The sequence below is a fragment of the Mytilus trossulus genome, chromosome 11 (assembly GCF_036588685.1).
Source record: "Mytilus trossulus isolate FHL-02 chromosome 11, PNRI_Mtr1.1.1.hap1, whole genome shotgun sequence".
NCBI classification, from domain to species: Eukaryota; Metazoa; Mollusca; class Bivalvia; order Mytilida; family Mytilidae; genus Mytilus; species Mytilus trossulus.
The window spans coordinates 39,862,014-39,885,626 of NC_086383.1; the positions used below are offsets into that span (position 1 = coordinate 39,862,014).

The 23,613-nt window shown below is 32.3% G+C and overlaps 1 protein-coding gene across 5 annotated transcripts; it reads left to right on the plus strand.

Moving 5' to 3' along the window:
* Nucleotides 1-3,113: 3,113 nt before the first annotated feature.
* Nucleotides 3,114-13,135, plus strand: LOC134690358 (basic phospholipase A2-like). 5 transcript variants are annotated; one of them, XM_063550323.1, is made up of 6 exons: nt 3,114-3,255; nt 7,253-7,370; nt 8,215-8,301; nt 9,194-9,332; nt 11,481-11,590; nt 12,967-13,135. In XM_063550323.1, the coding sequence occupies exons 2-6, from the start codon at nt 7,310-7,312 to the stop codon at nt 13,107-13,109; spliced, it is 540 nt and encodes a 179-aa protein (XP_063406393.1). In that variant the 5' UTR covers nt 3,114-3,255; nt 7,253-7,309; the 3' UTR covers nt 13,110-13,135. The 5 variants fall into 5 exon arrangements, with proteins under 5 accessions (XP_063406393.1, XP_063406396.1, XP_063406394.1 ...); XM_063550324.1 differs by having other exon boundaries at nt 3,130-3,311; nt 7,277-7,370; XM_063550322.1 differs by having other exon boundaries at nt 3,135-3,311.
* The last annotated feature ends 10,478 nt before the right edge of the window (nt 13,136-23,613 follow it).

Below are 23,613 nucleotides of genomic sequence, written 5' to 3' on the forward strand. Positions count from 1 at the left end.
GAATTTCATTGTCGGAATCCTGCTTATGTTATTTTGGAACCAAAATCCGTATACTTAAGAAATAACATTCGATTATATCTTCTTTGTTTATGAATCTTTGCTTTGATGCGATTAAAATTAAAAAGAAGATGTGGTATGATTGCCAATGAGACAACTATCCACAGAAGACCGAAATGACACAAACATTAACAACTATAGGTCACCGTACGGCCTTCAACAATGAGCATTGCCCATACCGCATAGTCAGCTATAAAAAGCCCCGATAGGACAATGTTAAACAATTCAAACGAGAAAACTAACGGCCTTATTTATGAAAAAAATGAAAGAAAAACAAATATGTAACACAAAAACAAACGACAACCACTGAATTACAGGCTCCTGACTTGGGACAGGCACATACATCAATAATATGGCGGGGTTAAACATGTTAGCGGGATCCCAACCCTCTCCTAACCTGGGACAGTGGTATAACAGTACAACATAAGAACGAACTATAAAAATTAGTTGAAAAAGGCTTAACTCATCAATTAGACAAAAAATACAAGTGGACATACAATTGAACTTATGTGGCTCTTATATTGATGAGACATCGATACCAACGTGAATACAGATTGTCTGTTTCTCCAATACCATACCGAATTGCTTGCCCTTGCTTAAGTGGGCCGAGGAATCTTTAACTTTTTGTTTATCATGGATTGACAATTATTATAAAAAAAAAACGCTGTTCGCGAATCAATTTTCTTCTAGTGAATAACGGTTTTAAAACATTCGAGTACGATTAGATTGAGGTGAGACACATATTCAACCAATCAAAATATTAAATTTGATGTTTCGAGCAAACATAGTGTATTGAATTAAGTTTCATTCTTAAAGTTTAAATGGTAATATTATAAAGCGTCATCTTGTTATTAATTTATTTATTTATGAAATGCACATTTATACCCCTGGAGGTTGAAGGCATATACAAACAATACAATACAATATACACAATAGAAAAAATAACATATTAAACATCATATATAAAGTGGTAAAACAGTAATATTTATGCAGGCGTTGTATCCACTCCCCTCAGTGCAAATGACCTTTTAATGAACGGAACAGTAAGCTGCATAATATCAAATGAAGATATAATTAATTGTAATCTATCTGTTCCAGACAAATTAAAGTATTCTAGACACATATCATTTATATCTTTTTAAAGCTGATTACGAAAAGATTTATTAATTTTACATTTTAAGAAAAGGTGGGTTTCATCTTCAACCGCATTTATATTACAATGTTTACATATTCTATTTTCTCTTTGAATTCTTTTATATCTACCCCTCTCTATTTCCAAGAAATGGTCACTTACTCGCATTTAACATAATAATTTTCTATTTTCAAAACTATTTTTAGAAATGTATTTGTCTATTTCATATTTTGTTTATATTTTACTGTACAAGAATATTTTACTGTTTTCATTAGTTAATTTATGTATGAGAAGTAAGCAGCCGGTTCGTTATTCGTTATTCGATATTCACTTTCCAACCGGCTGCTAGCAGCCAGTTTTATATTCAAAATTTAGTGAAAAATCATAAGAAAATTAAATACTGGAAATCATAAAAAGCACGATTTTCATAGTCAAAAGGACTGATAAGATACGTAGGAATGGTCATTAACCATTAAAGACAGGAAGTCTACCCAAATACCTTTAAGTCACGTGTGTATCTACCTATTGACTAAATGTCTGCATAATATTAGAAAGATTGAGCAATTAGGGGGCTCTCACCATTGCCCTTTGCCCTTTGTCTTAAAATTTTGATATTTTTAGCTGAAAAGTGACAATACAAGCCCTCCATAGATATCGAATATGACATTATTCTGTGCAATCCTTCTGATACAACCTTTATATATACAGAGTCAATGATTTACTTAAATTTTGTGGACATTGAAAGACCAGGGGGTGTCACCCTCATTTAAGCGGTCTCAGGTAGCTTTTCACTATATATGTCTTTTATGGGCTGTCCATAAATATTTCTATTTATAATCCTAATTGTTTTCTAGAGTAATCGGTTTTGGTTTTTGTTTTTAAGAAAAATCCTGTATAAAAGTACTGTAACTCTTTGATTTTTTTTTATTGACTACAATCTATAATTACATTTGGACAAATATGCAAATTAGAAAAGGATTTTTATTCGAGAACAACGAGAATTTGCGACAGCTTGAAGAGGACATGAAACTATTTCCTACGTATCTTATCAGTTCTTTTAACTATAAAATGCATGCTTTTAATGGTTAACTTATTAAGTATTATTCTTTTTTTATTTTCAACTTAATTTTTGAATATCCAACTGACTGCTAGCAGCCGGTTGGATATTGAATATCGAATATCGAATAACGAACCGGCTGCTAACTTCACACGCATAGTTAATTTTAATTTTTCAAAGGAAATATTTTCAAAGCTATCTTTAACTAATAAACTAGGGATTAACCACAGGTGCTTTATAATTACCGTAATCGATTACATCACGTGACTGATGAGAAATTCCAGATGTCATTTAACAACCGCGTAATCACAAATAGTAACCTAAGGGGTCTTGTCGATGAGACAATGATTTGATAAAATCATATGTGACGTTGGTACAGAGCTCTGCAGGTCATCAATACATGCTAATTAATCGTTGTTTTTACTTTCCATGTTACTTCAATGAGCAGGTGTATCACAATGGAAATACTTTTAAGTATACATAGATATAGGAAGATGTGGTGTGAGTGCCAATGAGACAACTCTCCATCCAAATAACAATTTAAAAAGTAAACCATTATAGGTTAAAGTACGGCCTCCAACATGGAGCCTTGGCTCACACCGAACAACAAGCTATAAAGGGCCCCAAAATTACTCCATTCAAATATGTACAAATGTACATGTAGGTGAAAATAAATTGTGAGAAATTCAATATGACTTTTTTTGTATTCACTGCATGATAAAAAGCCGCTAATTATGGACAGGGACTTTCTATACTAGTTAGTATAGAAATTCCCTGTTATGGACAGGTGATTTTTCCGATTTTTTCCTCTTGTTCAATTGTATGTCAATCATGTAAATGATAAAAATAATATACCCTAGTGTATCACACATATACTCTCACGAGTTACAATATGTGAACAGCATGTTATTTTATCACATGTATACAAAATAGCTGATAATTAGATGTTAATGTCCAGGGATTCACAAAAGGCCTAAAGCATGAACTTGACCAGATCGAATAAAACAACGTAAAGATTTTATTATATAAGTATAATCGTTTGTCGTTTTAAACTATTGGAACAAGGTAGGTTTTTATTTTTAGTGATATTTGTCCCTACATGATTAAAAAACGAATTACAAAATTCAAATATTTAAGTCAACACATTGTTGAACACAAGTACAAGTCGCACATGTTCAGTTTGTATTAATTGTTAATTTAGTATTGTTTTAGTAACTTTTTTGTCGGTATTCTATTTTTTTGTGCAAGGATTTTGATGGCATCTCTTCAAAATACAAGTTTTGATTGCGTCTTTTGTTTCTTTTGCGTCAACTGTATATGTTTTTAACTTGTTTAAGATAAAAAAACAAAAAAACATACACCACCAGATACTTTTCAAATATAGCTTTAGGGGTGCAGAAGAATGACAAGTTATATAGAAGTCTTGTGTTATTGACATTTTGTAGCTTCGATGGAAAAAAAACCGATAATTAATACTAAAGACAGATATTAGAAGATGTAGTATGAATGACAATTTGACAACTCCCAATCTAAGTCACAATTTGTAAAAAGTAAACTATTATTGGTCAAAGTATTGACTTCAACACGGAGCATTGAATTACACCAAACAACATTGCTATAACAATCATGTTACGGAAGACTATATAAAACAACGCGTTAAATAATTGTATGCGTCCGAAGCGTTTTTCTGGATTTACCTTCATCAGAAATGCTCAAAGATATAAGATACACAATTTCGAATTTGAAAATAATTTAAGCACGTTGATGAAAAAAGTATCATATTGATTTATGTAATTATATATATGACATGTACAATTGTTGTTTTGCTTGAACTTGAATTGATAGATGTATTCTTGATATAATAGTTCAGTACTTTCAAGTGTCAATTTAAAAAAAGTACTCCTAAGCTATTTCTTTATTGCTGAAATTTTTCCGAGCTTCGAAGCCGCAATCCGTTGTCATACCAATCCCCCATACAGACAGGGTTGTCGTCCTTTTCTTCTTAATCAGTCTCTTTATTGAAAAAATCGGGGAGAGACTGTCTAAAAAAACATTGCTACAAATCCCTTTTGCTACATGGCTTTAAATAAATCACGTGTTTCTCCTAACAATGCAATATGTTACATTTGGTCACCTTACTAAAAAATGTGGCATATCATAGTCTATCAACATACATTAGCGTCTTTATGTGTTCCTCAAATTTTAAGGGTATATTTCCCCATCTTTGAATAACACTTGTTCTGTAAAATCCTCATGCAAATGATTAACTCATAGCTTTTTCGGTAAATACGAAACTACTTAAAAAGAAAGGCCAGAGAAGACACACGTACATGTATTTTGTCTGAGGGATTGATCAATCTTACTTTACATATATGATTTTCTCTCACTAAATAATTCAAAACTTTGATGACTTTGTTGAACGAATCTACCCCATTGAACTTAAGATAAAGGAAACGACAAACACAGTTACAATGTAAGTTGGTAAAGTATCTTGATTTACATCTAGAAAGGACAATTGTGGTCGGTTGAAAAAAAATTCTACGATAAAGAGATTATGTCAGCTTCCAAATTGTGAACTTTCCATTTCTATTATAAACATGCTAGCAACGCCAGCTGTATACGGATTATATATCTCTCAGCCCGAACTTGTATGTCCTATCACGATTTCTCTGATAGAGGGTTCTTGCTCATAAAGAAGATATAAAAGCAAGATGAGGTGAAACCATCCCTGTGTAAAATTTACGGACATCATCACGAGTTGAATTGGTTGGTCATTATGGAATATTCATTTTATAGAATATAGCGGATATTTTCTTTTTAAAAGTCGTAAATAGAATCCCTTCTATTTTCCCGAATGTGACCTACCGAATTAGACGTATTACCGGAAAAGTACTGATACATGTATGAACTACACCACGGGTGCCATATGTGGAGCAGGATCTGCTTACAATCCCGAAGTATCTCACCCTTCCCTATACCTCTAGCAAATGTAGAAAACAAATTGTTTGTGTGTTGGTCCTTTCCTTCATTAGCCATAGCATTGTCAGTTTAGTTCGACTTATAACTTTTAGTGTCCCTTTGGTATCTGACGCCTCTTTTTTCTCTCATTATTTGACAATGTATTTTAACCAATTTAAAAATTAAGTTAATTAGATGGAGTAAATACACAATAATCCTGTTTCAAGTGGCGAAAATCATGGACTAACTTTTTCATTTGAAACTTGCCCTATTTAAAAAAAAATCAGCGTAAATCATATATCCGCTCAATCCTGGTGTCAATAGTTTACGTTTGCTAAACATGTTTTAGCAGTTGTTTCTTCTGGAGATACCAGGAACACTTGAATCTAAATAATTGAACAACCATAAACATATAAGACTGGTTTCCTGTCCTTTGTCTGTTTGCTCCAGAGATCCGAATGTTACTAAGGACGAAACCAGCGTAGGTGTTTGATTACTTTGCAAGATGTATTTCATTGGTATTAATCCGTAGCTTTATTTTTCAATGAATCGTTGTGGTTTGGTCGTCATTTTTTAAAGATATAAGCTCAAACCGGTACAAGGGGCTGGGGTATTAAACTTGCAGTGATGTGAGATTTTTTTGCTCCGTTTGTAGAACTCACTGCGACTTTGAAATAAAGAACAGCTTTGCTTTTTGTGTTTTGTTTCCTTGCATGTACTGATTTTGTTTCCCGAATGTACACCCGATATATTTTCTTTTCTATTAGAAAATAATTACAAAAATGTATATATACATGTATAAACCACATCATTCACTAATTTTTGTCGTGGATGAAGCAAGGTTAGATATTTAATATAATTGAATTTCCCCTGCTTATCTAAAAGTATCAGATACGGTACATAGTGACCAAGCCGTGTGCTGTTTTCTGTTATTTGGTCGGGTTTGTGTGTCTTTGACACAATCCCTGTTTCCATTCTCAATTTTAGTAAATATCATAAAAAAAAATTAAAACAGGAACATACATGGAAAAATATAAAAAAAGAACAAGTTGACAAATTATAAATCAGCTTCGACAAGAAAGCCAACGGCCTGATTCAGCTGATTACTGATATTACAGAAAACAAAAAAACAATTATGAATAACAGGCAAAAAGTGTTGAGAGACACATACAGAATGTCTAAACACGCCTTCTGTAACAGCGCGGAAACAAGTATTTTATGACAGCTTACAGATGCCTTCTGTAACAGATTAGATATGTTTTCACATGTACATGTCTTTTGTAAGTGCTTAAACTTATTTCTTTAACAGCCTAAATAAGCCTTCTGTAACTGTTTAAACATGTCTTTAGAAACAGCATAAACATTTCTAAAGCACCAGCTTAATTATGTATTCTTTAACAGCTTAAATATGTCCTCAGTAACAGCTTAAACACGTCTTCTGCAACAGCTTAAACATGTCCTCAGTAACAGCTTAAACACTTCTTTAGTAACAACTCAAACATTTCTTCTGTATGCATAACAGCTGAAACACGTCTTCTGTATCATAATAAAAAAGCAAACTGTTATAGTGCAGTAGTAAGAGTTTGAATCATTAGATTGCTCGAGACAAAAAAAAACCCAACAAAAACCTACAAAACAATGAAAGACACAAAGTGCAAACATAAGATTATGCGCTCGTAAGTTGGCAGACGCCATTTTATTACAGTTGGGGGAGGGGGATATAATTGCGGGAGGATTTTATCATTGACTATTCATATTCCACTGTTGTTATTTATTCTATATATTCTTATAGTTCTCGCTTTTCGACCTGATTGAATCTTACTTTTTCGTAACGTTTTCGTTTAATTTTCACCGGTCTTATGCAAGGTTAGTTATGTTCAGCAGTTATCAGATGAGGGATAATCATATTCAATATACTCCTGTCATCCCCTTTAGCAAACCAGTTGATTGCCCCCCTAGTTATTTTTTTAGATTTGTAAACAAACATACATGTACATATATTTTGTACTTTCGTAAGAACTAAAACTGTTTCTCTTTTTTACATTTAGATTAGGGTGACTTTCATATTACAGATGTAAGCACGTGTCCAAAAGAATTTATATACAATGAAAATAAGATACCTTATTTTATCGATAGCTTTGCTAATTATTGTTGGCATTTCGGCAGGTAGGTAGTATTTCATTTGTTCAGATTAATTTCATTTGTTCAGATAAATTTCATTGCTTATTTTGCTTTATGTACTTTTAAAACTCCATTGATGGAAACTGCTACAACCCCACAGTTATGCCTCAAGTAATATGTAATATTTTGTCTAATGATCCCGGGCAATTTGATACGAAATATATATATATACTAGAATGTAATCAGTCGGAAAAACGAGGCAAACGGTATAATTGTAACATTGTCGAATTGACTTCCAAGTACCAAGAAAGCTCGATTTGTATAGTATTACTATAGGATTAACCCTTTTGTTTTTTAGAGGTACATGTAATTGATGCGAAGACTGTGCCAGTTCCAAAACAAACATTGTTACAAGTACAAATGTATTAATTTGTCTTACAACATGTACTCTTACAACCTAAATATTTAAGTTAGTCCAAAATGCATCGGCTAGTTATCACATTATAATAATATCGTTCACAATGTATAGCCTGCTAATTGTTTTTTTCTTCTATTTCGCCTTTCTTTGAACCTTATAGTGATCCATTCGTGTGTGCCGTTTATGAATACATTGCAGTAGATATTAAAAACGCATCATAAATAGCGAAAGTAGTTTCGGCAACATGATCTTGTGAAAACAAAGAGAAGAAATCCTAACTGACCAATCGCAATGCAGTATTTGTAGATATGCATATATCATAAAAGAATTATATTGAAATAAAGCAACACAAAAGAAACAAACTATAATTTGCACAATAACTTGTTTTCACAGGATAAAAAAAACCATCAAACCTTCCTAAGATCTGTCATATTAACGTCAATATCACTTTTCTTTTTTTATACAACGTAGCTATACTGAAACGGGATGTAAAGGTTACATGGCTGCAGCAAATTATGAATATTGTGTCTTACAATATTGAAATAGAATCTACGCAAGGTAATATTATATTATACATTAGCATCATGTACCAATACATCAGAAAATTGAAACACAAAGATAATAATAACATCAGGATTTTAGCCTTTCTTTGGCGCGGCAGGTATCGTGCTTTGATATTTCAAAATATATCGTTGTTTTTGTTTACGTAAAATGTGCTTTTTGTATAAAAGGCGAAACAGAGCTCAAACGATTTCATTTTTCAAGCTAGACTATTTTTATTTGATGAATAATATCAGTTAAAGACACACATTTTATACATTATCTAGATCAGAATAATGTAATTTCGTAATGTAAATTATCACAGCAATATTTGTCTTTTAACATAGAACTCTGTACTTGTACGATACGAAGTACAATTTAATCACAGTCGCAGTTCATTGCCCCCCAAAAAAGAGGCTAAGTATAAGAGAAGGTGGTGGTGGGTGGGCCGATTTTCCACTATTCTTTTATTTAGCCTTTTGTTCTGCATATTTATCCAATTATTTTGTATTCTATAAACCCCATTCAAACCCTCTTGAAGGGCGATAGAGCATAAACGACAGGTAGCAAATCATGCAGATAAAACCAGTGCTAAGGACCATCATTTTAATGAAGTGCGAATTTTTGCTTCACACTGAACTCCTTGTCCGATATTAGAGATTAGGAATTGCAAGAAAAGCGTCCGGAGTCGGTCTCACAAAAAAACTTACAACTAAGATTGACCGTAAGTTATGAACAATGCAGTATACTTACGATCAATTTTAATGACTAGTTGTTTTTGTGAAACAGGGGCCAGTTCCCTTGCTTATGCAATTTGTCCCATATGCTCGTGTTTGTGAATGCTAGGGTTGACAAGGAAAAAAGTTGTAAAACATCTATTTTAGAAAAGTATTTGTTTCTATCTTTATAGATGATCTTCACGATATATACCGGATTCATTTCTTATTAAAAGCAAAGTCAGGAGACATATATTTTGCTGACGACTTGAACGGATATGGATGTTGGTGCGGTCAGACAGGAAATGGAATGTCCGTTGACAAATTAGACAGGTAACTTTTGAACCTTTACTTTAATTCAAAATAATCTAAAACTGAGTTTGCCTTATTGTTGATGATGTTATTTGAATAACATCTAACACGTGTACGCTTTAGGCCGTGTTCACACCAAACGCCGTGTAGAGTAAACATGTTTACAATTAGTTTAGTGTAGTGTACACTTGTTTCACATTACATTTGTTCACTTCTATACACCTTGTTTAGCTACCTGTACATAAGATTTGTTCCCACTTGTAAACTATATGTCATTTAAATGTTCATTACGTAGAACTGAATTCAAATTTTTTGGAAATTTTTTCTAGCGGTAAGGGAACAACCATTTGACTTCAAAGGGGGTGAGGGGTTGGAATGGAAATATCCGATCCCCAATTTGATAAAAAAAAAATGGTCATACAGATGATAATTTTTTTTATTCTGAATCAAGAGTTTCCCCATACATTATAGTGTTAAATATTGAAAAAAAAGTATTTGATCACCAGCATCGAAAAAAAAAAGAAATAAAAACGTACGCGCGAAAAAAAATCTGACACAGATAAAAAAAAATAACCCTCCCCCTTTTTTTTAAGTTAAGTGGTTGCTACTTTATGAAAGCCATTTTTATAATTTGCAGTAGTTTGAATATACGAGAGATGTCTCGATAACGCATTAGAAAACGTTAGCTGCAACAGCGTGCTTACAGCCGAAAAAACGGATTGAGATATTAGGGATCACTACATTTTTATCTTTTCTGTTCGTTTCAAATGATATTTCTTCTCCAAGGAGTATTTGGTAAAGGAATAGGGTAACGGTTTTTTTAAATTTATTTTACGTGTTATTTAACGGAACTGAGATACTAGACAAACATATCGTTTAAGTTACACTCTTTTTAGACATGCATATATGCGTGAATCGTTTTTTGAGTAAAGACCAGTGGCGAATATTTCTGTGTACGTCAAGTCGATTCAGGAAGACCTTTTGAAATGAGTTAAGCAGCAACTATTTACTTCATTTTTTGTGGAGGGGGAGGGGATGGCGTGAGCTATTGATTTTTTTCAGGACAAATTTTGGTGACAAGTCGAAATCAATTTTAGCATTATATATAGTGGCAGCTGAGGGTGAAACAAACAAATTTTTTTTTAATAAAATCCATAGCTCACCACCCTCCCCCTTGCCTTTACGTTTTATACTCGACTATAATAGCCCCCCCCCCCCGAAAATCAATTGGTTGCTGTCTTATGGGTTCGGCAATGATGCTGCTTTGAGTCTTGATTAGGGGTTAATAAAGTACGTTAATTTTTGTTTAACAAAAAAAAATCTGTAAAATTTAGACAACTTATAATTATCAAAAATATCAATTTTACTCAAAAATAGTTTCCTCCTTAAATATATACACGATAAAACTAATGTCCTCAATGCCTAATTTTGTGTACACTTAACCTACACAAGGCCTACATTGACTATCGACTGTGTGTAGGCAAAACATGATTTAAACTACATGTAAACATTGAGTTTTATCAATGGGAACGCAATTGTGTTTAGTTTATTACGTGTGAGTTACACTAACACAACACCGAAATTAGGTCAATGTGAACACGGCCTTAGTTTCACATGTCTGGTAACCCCCTCGATGTTCTCGTGGTACCTAGCTTGTGTGCTTCTAGTGTGGGATGTCGTAGGCCCGAACCGAATCAATCCAAAGACTTTAAAATTGGTATTTGCTGCTTCTCCGCACCATAATGAAGTAAGATCAAAGAGTCAAAATAATGTTTTCGAATAAGATGACCTATGCGGACTGGCAAGTTGAAAGTCCGTCTCGATTTGTTGGTTTTAGTATAAAGCAGGTTTAATATTCATATTACATCAAAGTGTTATCGTCCTGAAATGCATATTAGCTTGCCTCTGGACGTTAAGCTGTCATCCATCTTCACATGACATTTAATTAGCAGTAGACGATGTTACAAAAACTTTTGACCGCAATAATTTGAAGTATTTTGTATTTTAAAGCCTGTCTATGTAAATGTTAGACTGCAGTCGCAGTTATATTGTTTAAAACACATTTTGCAACAGAACAATCAGCGATTGACTTTGGGAAGTATACACGTGGAAAACATTTGTAAAATAGACCGATGCATGGTTGAATATGAGCTTTTAATATTATTTTAGATGCTGTTTCCAACATCATATGTGTATTCGAAATATTTTTGCCAAGCAATGCCCGTATTCATCTCGATATTACTCGTATGGAACTTGTTTTTTCAAAACACTAACCTGTCGTAAGTACATCTATGCATTCGTAAGATACAAATAAATATGAACACAACTGATATGTTTAAAATATGATCGATAATCTAAAAGAAAAGATGAGACAAAGCACTAAGTCTTGCTACTAGCATCGATATCCGTATATGATACTATATACATTTGAGAAAGGAAATGGTGAATGTGTCAAAGCGACAACCACCCAACCATAGAGCAGACAACAGCCGAAGGCCACCAATGGGTCTTCAATGTAGCGAGAATTCCCGCACCCGTAGGTGTCTCTCAGCTGGCCCCTAAAAAATATGAATACTAGTACAGTCATGACAGTGGTAATGGGCTAAACTCCGAATTATAGACAATAAACTAAAATTAAAAATCATACAAGACTAAAAAAGACCAGAGGCTAAAAAAGGGGATTCCCAAACCAAGGAAAAAGAGGGGGGGGGGGTGTCCAACTATATGTCCCCATTCAAGTGCATTGATCGGCCAACAAAAAGGGGGCTTCCAACCCCTGGGACCCCCCCCCCCCCATTCTGCCTCCTTGATCCGCCAATGCATTTTGCCCTGTTTAGTTTTGATTAATTCGAGTACTTGTGTCTTGTTTTCTGGTACGGAACAACTATTTTTGAATTCAGTTGTCCACGATGTACTTGTTCTATGCTTCAGATATAGATCTAAAAATACTTTTGAGGGGCATTTATGTTTTTTTTTACATTTATAAAAATAGAAAATATGTAAGATTTCCAACGAGACACATGAGAACAAATGACACTTAAATTAACAACTATAGGTTACCGTACGGCCTCCAACAATGAGCAAAGCCAATTTCGAAAACAATTCAATAGAGAAAACCAACGGCATATGAAAATTTGTGTTGATTGTTGACATCTGAACTCACCCAGCTACATATTATTGATTTGTCATAGCCAAGTGCGCAAGTCAAGATGTGGAGTAGAAGGACACATCCTATGAGTGTTGTGAGATTGTAAATTGCACAACAAACCATTTTAGATTCGTACATGAACATCAGAAAGAGGACACAAAATCGAAAACGAAATCCGGGTTTCTAAAATATACATGTAACATCTACTGATTTGTGTTGAATGCCGTACTTTGACCTATAACTGTTAACTTTTAATACATTGCAATTTTGATAGAGAGTTGTCTTATTGACACTCCTATCACACCATTATTGTATGCTTTACTACTCCAGTAAAATCCCGACAAGCAGCTGTACAACCATTTAAAAATGCAACGTTATGTTGTGTAATACTTCCAAAAATAGAAATTTAACAATGAGTATTTTACGAATCAATTAGTCAAGAGGCTTCCTTTAGTCATGTGATTTATTCGTCGTTTTGAGTACATTTCTTTTTTTTGTTTGTTACAGATGACAGTGATCCTTGTAAATTAAATTTCTGTAGATGTGATATAGAGGCAGCAATCTGTTTGTCAGATGTTAAACACGTTTACAACGAGAAATACAAGACCGGCAGTAAGACATATTGCAATGATACACAAATGAGAAAGTGACATGAACCGGAAGTAAGAATAATAAATAGACATGAACCGGAAGTAAGGATGAGAAAGTGACCAGAACCGAAAGTAAGAATGAGAAAGTGACATGAACCGGAAGTAAGAGTGACAAAGTGACACAAATCTGACTAAAGAGTGACACATTATTGTGATAGAGAATTGCTGTAAGATTCGTTAGCAATTTATTCAGAACAACAAAACGCGTTGTTATTTTTAATAAAAGGTCAAAGGTCGACTACACGATATTACAACATGTTGATACATTTCAAGATCTTCAATTGTTAAATAATACTAGTAAATGCATAATGCAATTAAACCTTTCATCTTGATTTAAGTACTCCGCAGGTTTGAATTATTCTGTGTTGTTTGAGAAAAACCTCATTGCGAATTGACATCATTATATAAAAAAGTAAACAAATGAATAGATAAAAACTGTCGATGCCAGATCGTCAGCTCCAAGTGTCCTCGAAGTCTTAAGTTTATTGTCGAATATGTGAGGTCCAAACAATGCTGTCAGGTTGAAATTGCCAAAATGTTCTATTGATAGTTAAAAAGGATTAACTGGTGAATTCAAATGATGAAATGGTTTGGATTTCGTTCTCAATATTGAAAAAAAACCAACACATTTTTGAATGGATGATGATTGGACACAATATAATCTCCTACATTAAACTTATCTGCTCTCTGTCTTCAACATGTAACAAATATCTTTAACAATGAGGAAAAACATACCACGTAGTCGTCCATTAAAGGTTTCGCCTATAAACGAAACCAATCAATTAGAAATTTACCATATACATCGAAATACATTAGTTAAGGAAAGAATAGAATAGACATGAACAAACAATAACCACTGAATGACATACGTCTGATTTTGGTCTGGTACAGAAATATTTTTGTGGGGTTAACACGTTTATGAGCACCGAACCAACACTATAAACTGGGACAGTAGTGTGACAACACACCATATGAACAAACTATAAAAATCAGTTGAGAAGGGGTTAACTCATCTGATCTATACAAAGAATAACGATATCTTACAAAAACACAGGCTGCAATGGTGTACAAAGTACAGATCTGAACTAAGATTTCTTCGGATAAACGAAAGATAACTAAACCTTAGATCTTATAAATCATACAGAAGTATGTATTACATATAAAATGTATTTACCAAAAATTCCAAACTCTAATCTAAATAAAAAAAAAATGATTCCCATAAAACCTGGAAAAGACAAACGTACTACTATATGAACGAACGGAAAACAACTGTATCATTCCTTATTTGGTACATACCTGTACAGGTAAACTATGGATACTCATGTTAAGTAAATATAAGAAGATGTGGTATGAGTGCCAATGAGACGACTCTCCATGCAAGTAACAATCTGTAAAAAGTAAACCATTATAGGTCAACGTAGGGCCTTCAACACGTAGCCTTTGCTTACACCGTCCTGCAAGCTACCAAGGACCCAAATCATGACAAGTAAGAGTAAAACCATTCAAACGGAAAAAACAACTGTCTAATCTAAATCATAAACTAGTAACGAGAAACATTTCTGAATCGCATCAACAGACGACAACCACTGAACACCAGGTTCCTGACTTAGGACAAGTGCAATCAAATGCAGCGGGTTTAAACGTTTTAATAGGTACCCACTTTCACACTTACCTGCAAACAACAGTGTAACATCACAACATAGCGATTCTTTTTTTTTGCATGAGTTATTTGTAACCTCTCTGAATATCTCTATATTAAAGTGATCAATATTCGCTTACCAACAAACTACGTTATGAATATATAAGAGTCTTCGGAGAACTCAGTTGCTGAGTGGAATACATAAAATAACAATCATTTGTCTTGCATAAAAACTTTTACAAATCATATTATATTACCGCGTTTTACCTGATTTTATGAGCTTCAAAAGTACATGATGAATAAAAATTATATCAAATGATTTCAATTTTGATTTCACCATACAATGTCTACCTTACAATGCAGTTATAACAACATTTTTTTACAACGTTGATTAAATCAAGAGCATTATTAAACAGCTGCGTTGAAATACAATTCAAAACTAACTATAAACAAATGGAGAACAATTTATCGAAATGATAAACTGCTTATAAAAATACTGCAATTATTTCCCTTTGGCCGCTTTACCGATAGGTCAAAGCTAAATTTTTTTTTAAATGTTTGCTAATATTGTGCAAGTAACGAATACATGCATGATGATTGTTAATAAATCTAGCTAGTCGACAATACTATATATTATCTTTAAACAAATGTGCTTCAGATCTAATTCAAACATCATTGGGATATGTTTTTACAGAAGATTATTTTTAAATCCGAGAGAATGATCTTATTCTTACAGAAGGCATGCGTCATTGATATTTAAAAAAAAGCACAACCAGGGATTGAACGGTCATACAAACGTTTTTGGAAAGAAAATAAATGAGAAACTCCACCAAAACCAACATCTGACAAGACCCCAATAGTTAAAAAAAAAGATGTACGTTTCAAGCAAATTCGAAAGTGCACTCAAGTACTATTTAGGGTGTAAAGAAGATTGTTTTGTAGATAGATGACACGGTTTTAGTTACAATCCGTTATGTCTTGTTCGATAGGAAAACCATTCATCAACAATGGATACGAATGATACCGACATTTTGATCAAAGCTTATTCTGAAAGGCTAATTAACAACATGTATTAATCGTTTACCACAGCATAACAATTGACCAAAAGCATGTAGCTGTAAGTTATCGTGGATGCCTATGCAAGTCCTTGTGCGTTTCTATTTGCAGTATATTATGAATATAAAAGTGCACCAGATCTCATTTGTATAGAAGAAATTTCTTTTTCAACACAAATGTTGTGATATATGTTAAAATATGTTTAAAAAGGCTATTTGAAAAACAACAAAATTTGCCAAAATAGTGTCTGACGGTTATTTGCAACTTATTTTATATACATATTTAATCAAAAGCCTAAGAAAAAGGAAATTAAAAAGCTACACGCGGTCAATCATATATTTATCTATTTTCGACGTCTTATAAATCTATAAAAGAGAGAGAAAAAAAAATAGATGAAACTAAGAAGTTCTTGCGATGATCAGATTTCATACGACAAAGCAATGCACAAGCAGTAAATCACATCATTCAAACATCATATAATGCTTATTTCAATATGTCTTGAATGATTTTGATAATTTGATTTAATATCGGAGGCCTTTAGCCGGAATATTATTTGTGTGTATCCTTACGTTTCTCAAAAAGCTGATTTGTTATTTGTTTTTACATCTGGTTTAACTTGATTTATTAGATACAAGATATTGGTATACTGCATATTTAGATACTATTTAAAATATGAAAATTTGTATGATTTATATGAAAGTAACTCATTCAAAATAAAAAGTATATTTATGTAGAATCAAAAACATGAAACATGTAAATAAAAACTCGTAACATAAGTTCAGTAGTATGTTTAAATTGTGTATCAGGCAGTCTTCAAACTTCCCTTATTTCATACACAACTGCATAATCTGTCACACATTTGCCTCTATGCTAGATCTTAAAATTTATGAGCAAATACATTTTTACAAGATATCTTCGAATATATATTTGTTTAGTTGCAAAACATATCCTTTATAAGGAGAGTCTTCCTAAGTTAATTTAAATATGTAACAACATAAAAGTGACATCACAACGGCCTTGTTTACAATACGAATAACCTGAAAAAGAGCGGGAAAAGATGCAAGAGGGACAGTCAAACTTATACATTAAAAATAAATTAACAATGAAATGGTAAAAAAATGAAAAGACAAACAGACACATAATAGTACACACAACACATCATAGAAAAAAGTAAAATCACAAAAATACTGAACTCCGAGGAAAATTCAAAAAGGAAAGTCCAAAATCAAAAGGCAAAATCAAAAGTCCTAACACATCAAACGAATGGATAACAACTGTCATATTCCTGACGTGGTACAGGCATTTTCTAATGTAGAAAATTGTGGATTGAACCTGGTTTTATAGCTAGCTAAACCTCTCACTTCTATGACAGTCGTATCAAATTCCATTACATTGTCAACGATGCATGAACAAAACAAACATACTCAAAGAGTAAAAATGTCAAAAATAGGAGTACAGCAGTCAACATTGTGTTATCATCTTAATATCATTATAAAAACAACACATGTAACGGAGAAGCACAATAAGGCATACATCAAATTTAACATACTCATTTTGCTTTTCTTATACGACTTAATTTATCTAGGTAAAGTCTACCCGTAAAGGATGGAAGGTTTTCAGTACTGGTGTAAAATTGCGCATTTGAAATTCGCACAGGTAGACATTAAAAATAATTTTGTCGTTCAAAGTATGACGGCATACATAAATGCAGAGTCACGTAAAGTAGATATAAAAAAAAAAGACTTCACAGTAAAAGTAATAATAATAGATAAAATAATTGTGTGGTTCAAAGTATGACGGAGAAAGAAAACTATAGACTAAGCAACACAAACCCCATAAAACAACAGGGGTGATCCCAGATGCTCCGGAAGAGTTAGTAGGAACCGCTTAATATGTGGCACCTGTGGTTTTGCTTATGATAAAACCCGATAAATAGTCTAATTCGGTATGTCATGTTCGTGAAAAGGGAACATGATTGTTGTTACGACATTTATTCCATAACTGTAAACCAACAAATGATGGTGTCCGTTAAATTTACAAAGAGATTATTTCAATTTAAGGATTTTAAATTCGTGTTTTAATAGCTTCCTTGTGAGCAGCACCTCCACCAAGAAAATTATGATAGGTCATACAGACCCAGGAATATTTTTAATTGGAAGATATTCGGGCGCTGCTGGTATGGTGCTACATAGTTAATGTGTATCACTCCTAGTTTTTATCTCATGCATCACTATAACTAATATATGATGAAAGGAAAGTATCATGTTATTCCTTTACATTGTAAAAAGAGAGGCGAAAAATACCAAAGGACATTCAAAAGTGGAAAACGACATCAAAGAAAACTAAATACTGAGAACACGAACCCTCTGATCATAATTCTTCCTGTCAATGGAAAATAGGCCTAGCTGAACTCCGTCAAATATAATATGTTAGAAACGTGTACAGAATCTAAAGAGAGATTCAAAATTACAAGAATAGATTCTTCTTGTCTATGTTTAACACAATTAAAACAAATGAAATTTGTTCGCTGATGTTTTGAAATCATACAAATTATGGTTTGTAGTGCAGCAGGCATTTTAATGGTTTCTTGACCTTCATTTTGTAGGATAGTGTTTAGTACGGTTGTAGTTAGAACAAACAAGTGCAACCGACGTTATTTTGATCACATATACATTTAAAACCGGCAGCCGATAATGTTAAAGACAAACAATACATTATTGAACACGTTTACCATGGCATCGTTCTAACTGGCTAATGGGAAGAACTGCCTCCCTATCTCATCTACGTACAGCTTGCAAGTTTCTACTATTCAAGGGATGCAATTCGATTTAAATTGATTGATTATTGAGTAAAAAAAAAACAGGCAGAAATTTACGATCATAGGAAGCACAGCTCGGTTTCCATAATGACCTTAACCTTACAAGTAATTTCAAAACAAAAGGTTGCGTGTTCCACCAAATAACCACCCAAAACCACTTATTATTAGTAACACTACTTTTAAATGGAGAATCACCATTGTCCATTGCATGCATTCAGCAATATCTCTCGTACAAACTACAAATCACACACGTCCCCGTGTAAAATTGTTTAAGGGAGTCAATAAAATGTGCATACTATTGTTAAAAAATGTACTACATTGACAGATTTGAACGAGAGAGACGAAAGGTAATATGGGCATATTCAAACTGATGAGGAGAAATCAAATTGACAATGCCGTGGAAAAAAGAAATGCGAGATCCAACAATAAACAAAAGACAACGTAAAAATATAAAAAAATGAACACATCTTAAAATTATCTATTGTTTAATATTGTTCATTTAATACATTTATCCCTTAGTTTTTCTAGGTTTCTGTTTTTGAACTGTTAAATGGAGATCGAATATGTTTGCAGGGTATAGCAGATAGAAATACATAAAATTTAGTGAACAAAATATGTTGATATATTTAACTAAGTGTATTCAATACAGTGCTTTGTGTTTAATTATATTGATATTGAAACCCATTCACAGAAAATATTAATTATGTACCCCGTGATGATAGATAACGTGCCCTGAGGGAATTTATTGTTATTAAAATCTCAAAATGAGACTAACAAATATAGATTTTAAAGAGCTGTCGATAAATTATAAAAAGTTTGCTTATCAATGTTTATAATTTCTGAAAAAGGAGAAATATTCTTCAAAAAGGTGGCAATGATTGATAATATATTGCCTCCGCTTCATTTAATTGTCTCAATTGTAACAAGGCAATTAACTAGACTTAAAAAAATGACTGAAAGATACAATAAAACGTCTTGACGAAATGTCACAATAACAAATAGATTGTTTGTAATGCTGTGACAATGATAAAAAGTATATTGCTTCCACTACATTTTAGTGTCAGAAAGGTCACAATGTAATTAACTAGACCTTTGCTTTTACAAAACAAATGATTGATACAATTAAAGGTCTTGAGAAAATGTCAAAAAAATAAATAACTCGTTATAAATACTTGACAATAGAGAATTAATCTATAAGAAGGTGACAATGATTGAAAGTATATTGCTTCCACTTCATTTTAGCAACAAGGTAAATAGTTATCAAAAGTACCAGGATTATAATTTCATACGCCAGACGCGCGTTTCGTCTACATAAGACTCATCAGTGACGCTCAGGTCAAAATAGTTCAAAAAGCCAAATAAATACAAAGTTGAAGAGCATTGAGGACCCAAAATTTCAAAAAGTTGTGCCAAATACGGCTAAGGTAATGTACTCCTGGGGTAAGAAAATCCTAAGTACAATGTAATTAACATTTGCATTCCAAAAACGAATGCAGGATAAAATTAAAAGTAAAAATAATTAATAACTCGTTTGTAATACTTGAAAAATAGAGAAATAATCTATTAGACGAAGACCATGATAGATACTATATTGCTTCCAATTGATCATAGTGTCAACACGGTATCAATGTTATCAACTAAATATGTCCAAACATTAATTGTAAAGGAGAAGAAAAAAAAACAATATAGTAAAAACATCCTGTTCATCTACATGAAAGGTTTTTCAATTTCTTCTTCTTATGATCATAATGTGCAAAATAATTTTGAATACAATTAGTGAAACATGTTTGCTAATCAAAATTAGGTTCGTTAAGTATTATTTTAAGAACGGAATGTTATGCCTTTGAAATATTTAATCATTAATCTTTAATGATTTCAGCTATGATTGACTATTTTAAAAAAAATACAACTAAGTAAGGAATGCATGCTACCTTATTATTACTTTTCAAATGTGATGTTATTTTTTCTTATTATAAGGTTGTTTCAACAAATACCGCGGTTTGTCAGTTAAATGAAATAAGTTGATTTCACGTACAAAATAAATTATACGTTCGAACACTCTGAATTCAGATAAAAACAATTGATGTTGAGTCACACGATGACGTTGCTTCAAAAGGAATTGTAGATAAAGAAAATATAGTTTTAATTCTATGTTTAAGTTTATTTTCAACGTGAATTAGATAAAAGCTATCCGAGGAATTCAAATATCTAAAAACATATTAAACTTATGACCTAACAACACATTGATTTACGAATACTTGTTATCAATGCAACATATTTAATTTTCTCTAATAATCTGTAAGGAAGATTCTGAGCATACGTTTTGTCGTGGTTGAAGGTGGTACCAAATTCCTTGACTAAAATTAATTTGTCTCGTTTAATTTTCATAACATTTTGACAAAATAATTACTTTGACCCTTTGAAAAAAAATCAAAAATCCAAAAAATCAGAAAACTGGAACCAATCATCTTCTTGGAAAAATATTGGTTAAATAGATAGCAGTTTGACAAACATAAATTTTGATCATTGAGAAGCTGAATATTTCCTTAACAATACAACGTCATTAAAATGTTTAGCTGATTTTACTGAGTTATCTCCCTGTAGTGTTAGGTACCACCTTGACTGTTTTTACCAGTTAGAAAACTTCAAAACCTTCCAACATGTCCAATTAAAGAACATATAAATCTGGATGAGCAGCTTAAGTAATGACACATACAAACACGTACAATACTTAACTTGAATGATATAACACAATTTATACAACAATTAAGTTGCTTTCTTTGAGTGCATACGTCTGTGAATAAAAAACAAAGATACAAAATAAATGTTAAAACCGAAAATCTCTAGTATGATTTTTTTTAGATATTCGGATATCACAGGGGATTTTAGATCGGCTCATTTTCTAATCAGTACCCAACATCGAACTCGCCTGATATAAAGGACTCTGATGATATTCAATACAACTTTACAGCCGCATGAATACAATGTCGAAAGCAATAAAACATGATATACAAATAAATAAAATGCAGATGCAACCACGTGTCTTTCAACGCAAAAAATATATTATATTTCGCAAAACGCATAACGTATCATATTTGCATGCTTTAATTGATGTTTTAGTTATATAAATAAGCATAATCAGTTCACCCCAATGTGGTATAAAGCGTCATCATATTCTTAGCTGATTAAAATCTTTCCTCATTGGTTTATAATTTTTACATCAACGTGAGGTTCGTTATAAATGCAGCTCATAATAATGCAGAAATCTACTTTGACGTCAAATTTTCCTGATATTGTTTATTATTGCCTTCGGATTTCATATTAAAAAAATGCATCTTCTTGAAGATAAATGTTATGTTTACATATATACTAACACTTTAATGAAATCTGAATTCATCACACAAATTGTTGCAATGCTATATGTCTACACTATCGAACGTTAAATCTGAAATAGATAAAATGATCCTTGGGGTTGCAGAGCGTATTAAGTAATCAAAAGTTTACTGTCGATGATGGAAAGCTGTCATATAGCACAATATATTCTAAGAAAATATTTTGGATAAACTTTATCTTTGTGATCGTATGATCATTCTATGTTAACGTCCTATCTCCGGTGTAAACAAATAAGGAAATGAATACACCAACGTTCCTTAATTAAATCTTTTGTACATAATACAGACATTGATATGATGTTATTATACTTCAACAAGTTCTTTGTGTCTATTATCATCTGATCAATTTCAAAATGTAAGTTGTAATTGAGATTTTATTTTGGAACAACAACAATGTTCTGTGATTTTATATTTGATAAAACAATGATATGTCTACGTCGTTCCTATTTTCCGTCACCGCAGTGCACAAAGGTCACCTATTTCCACACTGAAAATCAGATAGCATTGATACAATAAATATATATGTGGTTTTGATTTCGGGAAGTGACTTATTATTATTGATAAATAAGTATTAGTATCGATAATTACGTGTAATATTTCGGAGTTATAAAATAAGAAGATAAAATATACTAAGTATAGTGCAATTTTTTGTATAAAATAAACATCATCCCGTATAGGTTGACCGATTTCTATGATGTCTCAATATTATAGGTTTCTAGACATAAACATGATACTTCAAAGTTTGTTTTTAATACAATAGATTTGCTTTTTTGACAAATTAAATACATTAATAATGATATATCAACCTATCTTATTGTCTGGTTTTAAATAATTTTCATTATTTGAGATTGTTATAAATTGAATAAAGACTTTTTTTGAAAATGTTACATGTATAATTAGTTATCAAGGTACCAGGATTATAATTTAGCACGCCAGACGTTCGTTTCGTCTACATACGACTCATCAGTGACGCACAAGTACAAAGTAGAAGATAATTACTGAGTAAACATGCATATTGAAATTTATATTCCCAAGATAACTTATGCATGCAAATAGTGGTTGTTATTAATGTGACGTGCACCAAGTAAATAATTTATATGACTTATGTCAATTCACGTGTGACTTAACAGGGTGAATGTTAAAGATATGAAGTTAAGCGGATTTGAAAAAGCATAAGCAACACGACGGGTGCCACATGTGGAGCAGTATCTGCTTATCTTTTTCGAGCACCTGAGATCACCCCAGTATTTAGTGGGGTTCGTGTTGTTTATTCTTTAGTTCTCTTTGGTGTGTTTTCTGTAATATTTATCATTTGTCTGAATGTCTTTTAATTATTTAGCCATGTCATTGTCAGTTAATTTTCAATATATGAGTTCGACTGTCTCCGGTATCTTTTGTCCCTCTTTTAGCAGTTAATATACCCCCAAAATGTTAAACATATAACTCTTGTGTTAAGACGATATAAATGTACATTGGCTGGTGCATAAATATTTCATTTCACCACAGGTGTGTTGGACTTTGATATTAAAGCCCTTGTGAGAAATCTGCCAATACCTTTAGTATCGATCAAGTTTTCTAAAATATTCATTTGTTATTAGG

Bases quoted from the DNA above. Each gene is read 5' to 3' on its own strand.
- LOC134690358 (XM_063550323.1), top strand. From the start codon at position 7,310: ATGAAAATAAGATACCTTATTTTATCGATAGCTTTGCTAATTATTGTT. The intron at 7,371-8,214 runs GTAGGTAGTATT...TATACAACGTAG, and splicing joins TATTGTTGGCATTTCGGCAG to CTATACTGAAACGGGATGTA. The intron at 11,591-12,966 runs GTAAGTACATCT...TGTTTGTTACAG, and splicing joins TTTCAAAACACTAACCTGTC to ATGACAGTGATCCTTGTAAA.